At 29.0% G+C, this 10,351-nt stretch overlaps 2 protein-coding genes across 3 annotated transcripts; one reads left to right on the top strand and one right to left on the bottom strand.

Moving 5' to 3' along the window:
* Window positions 1–1,758: 1,758 nt before the first annotated feature.
* Window positions 1,759–10,348, bottom strand: LOC106103540 (N-alpha-acetyltransferase 38, NatC auxiliary subunit-like). Of its 2 annotated transcripts, XM_013283331.1 has the most exons (4): window positions 10,197–10,348; window positions 9,989–10,121; window positions 9,714–9,907; window positions 2,327–2,410 (listed from the first exon to the last, which is right to left on the bottom strand). In XM_013283331.1, exons 1-3 carry the CDS (start codon window positions 10,227–10,229, stop codon window positions 9,756–9,758), a joined length of 318 nt encoding a protein of 105 aa, XP_013138785.1. In that variant the 5' UTR covers window positions 10,230–10,348; the 3' UTR covers window positions 2,327–2,410; window positions 9,714–9,755. The 2 variants fall into 2 exon arrangements, with proteins under 2 accessions (XP_013138777.1, XP_013138785.1); XM_013283323.1 differs by lacking the exons at window positions 9,714–9,907; window positions 9,989–10,121; window positions 10,197–10,348 and adding an exon at window positions 2,478–2,903 and having other exon boundaries at window positions 1,759–2,410.
* LOC106103518 (uncharacterized protein C1494.07) lies at window positions 3,040–9,700 on the top strand. The gene is made up of 7 exons (XM_013283300.1): window positions 3,040–3,295; window positions 4,533–4,622; window positions 4,944–7,115; window positions 7,194–7,341; window positions 7,518–7,708; window positions 7,796–8,025; window positions 8,189–9,700. Exons 2-7 carry the CDS (start codon window positions 4,551–4,553, stop codon window positions 9,669–9,671), a joined length of 4,296 nt encoding a protein of 1,431 aa, XP_013138754.1. The 5' UTR covers window positions 3,040–3,295; window positions 4,533–4,550; the 3' UTR covers window positions 9,672–9,700.
* Window positions 10,349–10,351: the final 3 nt, after the last annotated feature.

Below are 10,351 nucleotides of genomic sequence, written 5' to 3'. Positions count from 1 at the left end.
TGTTTATATTAACAATACCATGTTTCGTTAACACTGTTAGAAAAAGCTGCCCTAAAGCGCCACGTAAACAATAACAATTTACCTATTTGTGAAATGTTTTGACGCATCATCATCATCATCTCCCCTGCCTTATCCTACTCCCGTAGGGTCGGCGCACCGGGTTTTCGTCCTCCAAAGCACTCTATCATCCGTCATCTCAGCCAACACTCCCTTCTTGATCATGTCACCTTTCACGCATCTTGATGAAAAAAGATAAAAAAATAATACAGTGAGCGCTTAAGGTTTTTAATGGGTTTATACAAGGCCGATTGTAGTATGTAGCTAATTGGTTATTGTTTAATAACAATGAACGAAGCTTTATTAAATCGTAACAATAACTTATATACGTAAGAAATAAAATGTAACTTTTGATGTAGAATTCAACAATTAATGTAGACAATGTATCGATGTAGATTAGTGGTTTGGAAGCTTTTACACAATTAGAAATATTGCCAGTGTATAATATTCCGTCATTTTAAAATAGGTTCACGTTAATCGATTTTATTTAAGTTAATTTGATAAGTAGACAATTTTATATAATTAATTCGATACGAATTAGGTGTAGTGCAACGACACGTGTTTTATTCAACGTTATTCAAGTTTCAATAGTTCACAAGATCGGTGCAGACTTAAGTTTTTGAAAATGTTATTTCGGGAATCATTAGGTACAGTTCTGATTAAAAGGCTCAAATTTGATTAATTTTTTGACAGTGATTAAACGCCAATAAAGTTAAGGTAAAAATATGTCCGGTATTTTTAAAGTATTAAGATTTTTCATACTGTTTTGTAGTGGAGAAGTTTGCGTCTGTACCGAGCTTAATTGCAAAATAGTTGTTAATTTGATTTTTGTACTATTTTTTTTTGGTTGTGATGTTATATACATGGCCGATTGTTAAAACAGTATATAGGACTGTCTTATTAAAATATATTCACGAAATACTTGATTTATTATTCATAAACCAATCATAAAATAAAACAACATAACGAAGTATTTGAAAAGAGGCGCCGTCATCAGAGCAGCAAGCGAGCAAGCTCATCATTATTACAAGAAAAATACTTCCAGATCAGGTTGTTTAGTCCAAAAATCAATTTTTGTATTGGATTTCGCAATAATTGCACAGTTTGAAACGGCAAGTTATAATCGTAGTTCGAATATGTCGGCGTCCAGTTGGAAAATTGTGTTTATTGGTCACAAATTATACAGATGAGTTATGTACTAAACAACTGGTCCTTCGAGCCGGATTAGTACCAGCAACGTTTGGATAATGGTGTTCCCCAAAAAAATCCTAATTATATGTGTTGGAAAAGTACTGTTTTATTGTGTTATATAATATCTTTAAAAAGACGTAAATGTAAACGATAGCAATTAATTCTGCCTTGTTGGTTTGACGATTACTGCTTTTGTTTTATCAAATTATTTATCGAATACATATAAGTACCTCCTATCTTAAATATAATACTCTAAATTAATAAATTTAAAACCATCGCTTCGGCGATAAACCGATAAGCAGTGTAATTACCTCATTACAATAATACCTAAACACTTTTTGTTAATAGGTACTTTTCATTTAATGTCCTGATAATTTCTAGAAGTTTTCATAATTTGGCTTTATTAATACACAAAGGGTAAAGCTGAAATCTAACTCTGTATCTGTCACATGTTCATTATACTTACCTAAAAATCGCTAAAACGACGATTTGAAGAGGCTATAAATAAGGCTAAAATATCGTAACGTGGCTTTTTATTACAAAAAAGTTATATACGAGGAGATCTCAATAACAAATAATCGAAATATGAAGAATATAAGATATTTGTTCGGTTTTAAATTCATGACAAACAGAACATGGAAAATTGTAAAAACCTGTTCGGATCTCTTTTATAATGATAATTGAATTTTTTTCACTAAGTCACAAGTTATTCCAAGTTTATTTATTGTGAAAAAATGGAAATGTTTCACATTCAAATTATTACGTAAATCGAGTATAAGATTTTCTATAATATCCATCACGTTTTCCGATTTTCCTTCTAATTTCATCTTAAATTCTTCACTTACTTTAACCTTACACAACTTTAAGAACATATCCAATTCTTTTTGAGACTGAAAAGGAAATATCCCGGGTATTATGGGCACGTCTATTTTTGCATCTTTACATTTTTCAAGATAATTCTTATAAATATTTGCTTCGAAAAATGCCTGTGAAATTATAAAATCAGCTCCAAGATCTATTTTTTCTTTTAATGCTGTTATTTTGCAATCATCGTATGGAAAGCCCGCAACACCAATACAAAAATAGTCCAATGTTTTCGTTTTTATATAGGAAATCATTTCAGAGGAATTTTTGAAGTCAGATCTATTGGGATTGAAAGAATCTGTAAATTAAAAAAAATGAAATAAATAAATGCTTAACTATATTAATAAGCAATAAAAAATACATACCTCCTAAAACTATAAACAGATTGCAAATTCCCTTCTCTTGAAGCCATGGGAGTAAGTCATTTAAATAAGCTTTGGTCATAAGATTACACGATAAATTTAATAAAACATGTTTATGTTTTTGCCTTAGCAAGTTTGCTAATTTTAATGGAGCAATATTTAAATCTTTACACTGATGGCTCAGAGCATGCCAAGTTATAGAATAAAATTTTGGGTAAAGTGTAATCTTATCAAGTTCAGCTTCACCCACATCTGGGGTCACTTCAAAAGAAAATGTAAACGAATCTTGGTTTCTAATTAAGTCGCTAATTCTTAATAATTCAGACATATTTAAATTTGTTCTAATAACACAATGCACTCTTTACGCGATCTCACGTATCAATAAAATTGATAAACGATAAGAATTTAAGTTATCAAAAAAAGGAAGAATGTAACAGATGTATCTAGTAAGATTATAATTTAAATTAAGTAAACAGTTTAAAAGCTTTCTGTATGGACCTTTAAGTAGAAAAAAAATGGTTTATAGAAAACTGGTCATCTCTTCACATTTATGTGACATCGAAACCAAAAATATTAAAAGCGTCTAAATCTGTGCTCCATGATTATAATCTGCATTGGCCTTTTTTTTCTTCTCTTAGATTATATTTTCTGTGACACTTAGTGACATTGACAGAACATTTTATCTTTGAATTTATAGGTTTTCAGGTTAAAAGTTCCGAATATAATTACTTCCGTGCCGTATTAGATTTTGAATTTTTGATGCTTTATTCCGATTAAACCAGTTCTACATAGTCAGGACTCTTCTTAGTGTTATTACTAAAGTAAGTTGCCTTTTATTCCCTTGTATCTAAATAATCGATAAAAGTTACAATTATAAATTACATTGAAAGGTTTCTATCGGAGACATTACTTAAGTTCCTTCTTCATTTTATCAAGGACATTTTTAAAGATCAAAACAATAAAATGCTGTGTAATAAAATAGGAAATTCAGATATTTTTAGCGAGGATTACAAACATTATTAGTGCCTGTGCGAAGTCACAAAATTTTTAATTTTTAATTCTTAAAAAGTGCGGCAGTACTTTTTTGTCAAAAGAATCATTATGATTAACTAGTTCGAATAATTTCAAAATTTCTTTTGTCCTTGTAGGGTACTTACTACTGCATACTAGGAAGAAAAATGTCATTCCCCGATCGAGCCCAGCGAAAGACTTGTTGGGATTCTAGAGATCGTTATTGGGAGTGTTTAGATAGTCACAACATCAGAGACAGCTCTAGAATACCAAAAGAGTGTACAGAATACAGAATGATATTTGAAAAGTCATGCCCACCCAAATGGGTTACACATTTTGATAGAAAAAGGGACTATGATTTATTTAAAGAGAAAATGCAGAAGGAGGGATTTGAACCCATCAAAGAAAGCTAAATTAATTTGAATAACCTTTGTTGTATATATAGATAATGTAGATTATTAAATTATTAATAAAGAAATGGCCTTTTATTTCACACATTTCACATTCAAATTCCTAAATCATTCTGCTTTCTCTCAGTTTTATTAGAGTCTATGAGGTCCCTATATCATTCAAGAAGCTTACTAAAACAATGAGATGATTGTAGTACTAGGATAATGAAAAAGTATAAAAATGTATTTTGCAAATATAAATAAAAACAGTTTATAAAATTTGAGAGTTAAATTGATGAATTTTTCTGTGAGATTTCTTAGAATTGTTTTATAAAATTTGAAATTTTTTCCTCACTAATGTACAAAATACATTTTACACTAAGCAAGTTATGATATTCATAAATTGCAGTAATGATTATAGATTAGTGGCTGAGCGTCTTAATTATAATCTAAGTGTTGCATACTTCTTGAAAATTTTGAAATAAACACATTTTGAATTTTACATATGTAAATTATCTGTGTTAATTTGATTTAAAAAAAGAGTTATTACCAGTTTTAAAGTCTTACCAATGAAGAAATAAGAAAATAGTAAAGTGTTATTTACTTTCTTAGTTTATTGGTTTTATAAACCTTATGGTTGTTGATTTTATTCTTATAGGTTATTCCTTCACTGAAAATGGAGGATCAAATTAGTATTCTATCAAGTCTTGAAGTACCTACAACTATGTTGAATACAGAAGCACTACAGGTGATTTATATTCTTTATTTAATATCAATATTGAAAAATTAAATTGACCTTAGTTAAATTTAAGATAACTAAAGACATTAAACAAAAAATTTAGTTTTAGTACCAGGTGCATTATTTATTATTGTCTAACACCTAAACAAGATAACTTTAGTTTCTACATGATTCTGTAAAAAATAGTGATATGAATAATTTTTCTTGTTCAGATCCGGCAAACCTAGCAGTGACCGTCTTTTAAATTATTTAATAACAAAAAAATTATTAATTGCAGATTAGTATGTGCTTAAAATATGACTAACAATTGGTTTTATTTGTCTATTACAGAAAGTATTACTGAAAGTAAAGAAAAAGTGTCAATCAAATGATAGTACTGATAGTTTGGAATTCTGCAAGACAGCACAAAAACTATGGAACCATCTACAAACTGGACTAAATGAATTTGATGACCAATTACTTTGTTCAACATGCTTTTATACCATTCTCGGTATGCATAAAGACAGTGATTTTATAAATTTAATGCTACAAAGTATTTTAGAAGAATTAAATAAAACTGATGAAAGAAATGAAGACAAAGGAAATAAACTGTCAATAGCTTACGGAATGTTTCAATCCAATTTTCTAGCGCAAAAGGACTATGAATATGGCATTTTAAATAATATCCTCAATTCTATGATGAATCTATTAATTGACATGGCTTATGAATATTCACATTACAGAACAGTAGTTTTTAAAGTTTTAATATTGATAAAGAAAGTGTTGGGAACAAATTTAGAAAGTATTGTATTCTCAAAACACAATCAAATAAGATTGTTGAACTTAGTGAATCATAATTGGGAGAATTCAATTAATGGTACGAGAAATTTAAATAAATTGATTTTACAATCTATTATTGAAGTAAGTGATGATGACATGCAAAAGGATATAATAGAAGAAGTTCACGCTTTTTACTGGAACAAAGCTAAATATTTAACGTTTTCTGAAATCATAGACCAATATAAGGGTAATTTGATCACATTTGTAGACAGATACAACTTAGTTGAAGGTCTTTTACTTAGTCTAAATAGATCTGGATTAGTGTCTGCAGGTGCTGATATGTATTACTCAATATTGAAAAAAATGTATTCCGATGATGAATGGGCAAAGGTTTTTTTAGATAAAATTACAGAAGTACTTTGTTGTATGTCGCAAAAAGCAAAAGACAACTTCAATAACTACTGGTGCTTAAATACATTAAAGAAATTTCCATCTGTTGGTATGATGATTATAAATTCTTTACAAAACTATGAGGACACAGAACAAAGAATGTTAAGCATTTTGAATGTTGCGAAGCAATGTAACAAACTTAATTTGTTTGAAAAGAATTGGACTACATTAACAGAGGTTGAAAGAAATATTTTATGTGGCATAAAACACTGCAATCCTCAAATTAGAATGTCAGCTTTTGATATAGTTTGTGTGTCTCATGGAAAATCTTGGCCGAGTACTACTGAATATGAAATAATCTTAAATTTTCTTTCCGATAATGTTAATTCTGATTGCACATTATTAAGATTGAGCATGCTAAACAGTTTGGGGAACTTTTTGAGCCGTCTGCAAAATTTACACTTAAATAATGCACAAAAAGAATTCGAAATCAAAGAAAACCTACTATCATTTTGTATAAAACTGCAAGAATTTATAATTTTCTCATTGAATTTAAATGGAAATTATCAACGTAAAATTACGACTATAAAAATAGTAGCTACACTATTGAATTGTTTCACTGAGTTTCCGAAGAAAAAACAAAATCAATTCAAGCAAATCAATTATTTATTAATAGATTTTATATCTGATAATAAACATTGGATCCTTTTTAATGAAGACATTATTAACAAATTGATAAGTTTGCTAAATGATCCAGCGGATGATATAAGAGAAAATGTTGTTCAATTAATGTTAAGACATTACAAAAATGAAATAAAAAAGTCAGTTGTAATAAACCAAATCATTGATAATGCACTTTTTAAAATTAAGAGTAAATTCTTTTATGAGATAAACTGTGGTCAAAGCATGTTCAAATTATTAGCTAATGTGTTTTTAAAAGAATCTGTAAATGCAGCTATGTTTCAAAATGTAGAAGATATTTTTACTTTTGCCTACAATGAGCTCTTATCTGAATACAATTTAAAAACAGATATTGTAAAGTCAATTGAAAATGGAAAACAGTTACACTCATACATGAGCATAATATGTGCTGTATTTGAAGCATGTCTTAAAAATTCATACAAATTGAAAATAACTGAAGATACTATTTGGGTTTTGTTAGACATTTTAAATGTGGTATCTAATCAGTTTGTTTGGGAAGAAGGAGTTTCGACAAGTTCAGATTTCTCTAAAATTAATGATATGGTTCGACAAATTATACAAAACTCCGGTTGTACGAGTAATAATGAAGATGACACTAAAATTACAGGATTAGAACAAATCGTCCTAAATTGTCTATGGTTAAATGTGAAGGTATTTTTTAAATTACTTTTAATATTAGTTTGTGCAATGTGTTTTAATCATTTTTTTTATGCAATAACATTTTTATAGGCATCCTGTGAATTGGCTGCACTTGTTATTAAATATTGTAATTCAGATAGCCATCTAGATGTATGCGAAAAATCTTTATTTGTAATTACAAAAGTTCTTGAGACATCCCGCCACAAAGGAGCTATAGAAGCAGCTGGAGTTGCTTTAGGTGTGTTATTACTGATACTATCTTAATAATTAAAATGTGTTTACTTAATAACTAGGATTATGTTCGGCGCTGCGACGTGAAGTTAAGTGCCACCACGATATATGAAAACAATACTATGTACTTTTACATACCAATGTGGACTCTCCAGACAACAAATTACTTTATTATTATTACAGGTGATGGTATACAATGTTTAACATCTTTGCCTATTGAGAATCATCTTTCAAGCCTACCATTATCATTATTAAAACAAAAACTTGAGGAATTAATTTTGGAAGCAAATAGCATGGCATCTGTCACAAGAAGAGGTGCAGGTTTATCGATCATGGTTCATAGAATTGTCAGTAATGATATGCGAAAAAATAAGGTTAGTATTTTTTATATCATAAGAAGCAAACTTGGTATATTCAAGATTTTAAAATTTACGTATCAACATTTTGTGTTTATTTTTCAGCCACTGTTCCAATATTTTATCAACACCTTGTTAGAGACTTGCAAAACATTCGATGATGTGAAAGATTCGTCAAATAGTGACAACGAAAAAGATCTACCAAAGGCTGTGTACATACATTTTTTAACAAGAATAGTGACAGATAGCAGTCTGATTACAGAAGTTATGAATTATTGCGCTGAATTAGCTGAACTTGCATTTAATAATCTCACAAGTCCACATTGGCAAATAAGGTAACTTTATTTTATATTCATGACAGACAAGGGTCTAAACAAAGTTTAGAGGGGTGGGTAGTGATAATTTTTTTTATAATTCATTACAAGTACTGCCCCTAGCTCTTTTTGGCAAGGCTCACAATGAGAGAAGAGGTTCTAATTCATATCTTATCGTTTTCAGAAATGCAGCACTTCAATTATATGGTGGTTTAATACCTAAATTAATAGGCCAAAAGAAACCTTCTGGTTCAGAAGACGAAGTCACAGCAACTGTGGCTTGTGATGAATTTCGTACTCATTTCCCTAACTTATGGTTGTTTATATTAGAGCAGTTGAAATTAAACAATACCAAAGATATATTACTATCACATTCCAATTTATTACCAATACTAAATATCCTAGGTAATATAGCAAAGAGACATAACTTCTCAAATGATTTGAAATCTCAAATAGAGACTGATAATATTTTGTTGAAAAATCTTAACTTATTATTAGGAAGCCCAATATATGCAATAAGACGGCTGACCGCAAAGTCTATATTCAACATATATTCATTTAACGATATTTATGAATTACTTATTAAAATAGAGGTACCAAATGAAAATTTCTTACACGGCTCTCTTATATTATTGGTAATTTGTATAGATTATTACAAAGATATAAAACATCAAAACCAACTTGAATTATTGAAGGATAAATTCAATGTAATCACACAAGGGAAACACCATTCTTATTTGTGTAAAGAATTAATGGAACATTTTACTAAAAAAGATTATAAGGTTTCTGATTTGGAAACAATTTTACTACAAAAAAACACAAATGAACCTGGACAATATCAATGGATGAATACACTAATATGTAAATATGTAAAAAATTGTTCATCATATGAATTACCTACATGTGTACAATTAGTTTTAAACAACAGTGAATATGAAAAACAATGTGAATTTTTATACACAAGACTCGATTCTAGCGATGGAGACACACTCAGAAAAATATCAAATATTTTACTATCATTTCCAAAGAGAATGTACAGTTGCATTATTTGGAAGATTCTATACAAAATATCTTGTTTAACAAATATTGATGTTAAGGAACATATAATTGACATTGTTGAATATATTAAAAATGAATGCATTTCTTATAAATTAAGGTATATAGTACCTTTTATTGCAAGAATAACTGACAATGAGGATATCATATTGGTTGTATGTAAAGTTACATACAAGTTAATATCAGAAGATTTTGACGTAGATATGAGAACAATTTCTGCGATAGCTAATAATGAAATTGCTTGTAAATTAAGCAAATATTCAGATGAAATTAAAGTTTTATCCATTAAGACTGCAATTATTCTATTGCAAGATGAGGATGAAGGTGTAAGAAATTTAAGTGTACATTATTATAAAAACATAAAAAATGTATCACAAGTTGTACATCCATTTGTATGTTTAAAAAGTATTTTGAATTCTGAATTTCTGAACTCTATTTTAAATGACTCTAAAATTAGCATAGATTTAATATGCCATGGTCTGATGGAGTTATTATCTCCAGTTAATAATGCTAATTCAGACAACTTTAATCCATTTTCAAATGATACTAAAAATATTTATCAAGAAGTTGAATTAGTGAAATATCTGATTAAACATTTGAAGGAAGAATAATAATAATAAAACATATGAATTAAACTTCTTTTTATTACTTACCACAATAAATTACATTTTCAAATAAATCTAATGAGGCTGAGGTTACTCTTCGTAATAGTATTTTTGGCCAGTAGTGTCCATTGTGTCGTCAATTTTTATTGATACGATGTGGCGTCCTGGTACCATGACTAGACCCAAAACTCTTGGTTCTTCAGTTTCACCATCATTACTCTTCAGATATTCAGAACAAGCTCCTAAAATAAAACCAGATAACTTTTTAATAGGTCGTCGTAGTCCAATATGTCGTAGGTAGGTCCATTTCATTGTATTATTACCTAAAATAACGTTAGCATCTCTGTCTGTACAGAGGAATACGCCTATGAGCACCCTTCCGTCAGTCATCTCAATTCTAAAGTTCATGTTTAACCATTTTCTTAATTTCGTCTTACCGTCGATTTCTCCATTATCCTGAAAATAAAACAAAATTAACAACGTCCCTGTTAGGCAATTGTCTTTGCTAATACGTTATGTTTTTCACTTTACTTTTTCTGTTGTTTGTATTTCCGTAGAACTCATTTTTTTCTATATTCGTGATTTATTAACTTACGTAAATGTAAATCGCATTATAATATAAATAAGTTGTTATTACTCGTTTATTGTTATTATATTTTTTACTGTCAAAAAAAATAACATTGACA

The sequence above is a fragment of the Papilio polytes genome, unplaced genomic scaffold, assembly GCF_000836215.1.
Source record: "Papilio polytes unplaced genomic scaffold, Ppol_1.0 DF824273.1, whole genome shotgun sequence".
Taxonomy (NCBI): Eukaryota; Metazoa; Arthropoda; class Insecta; order Lepidoptera; family Papilionidae; genus Papilio; species Papilio polytes.
This window is presented reverse-complemented; position numbering and strand designations above follow the sequence as displayed.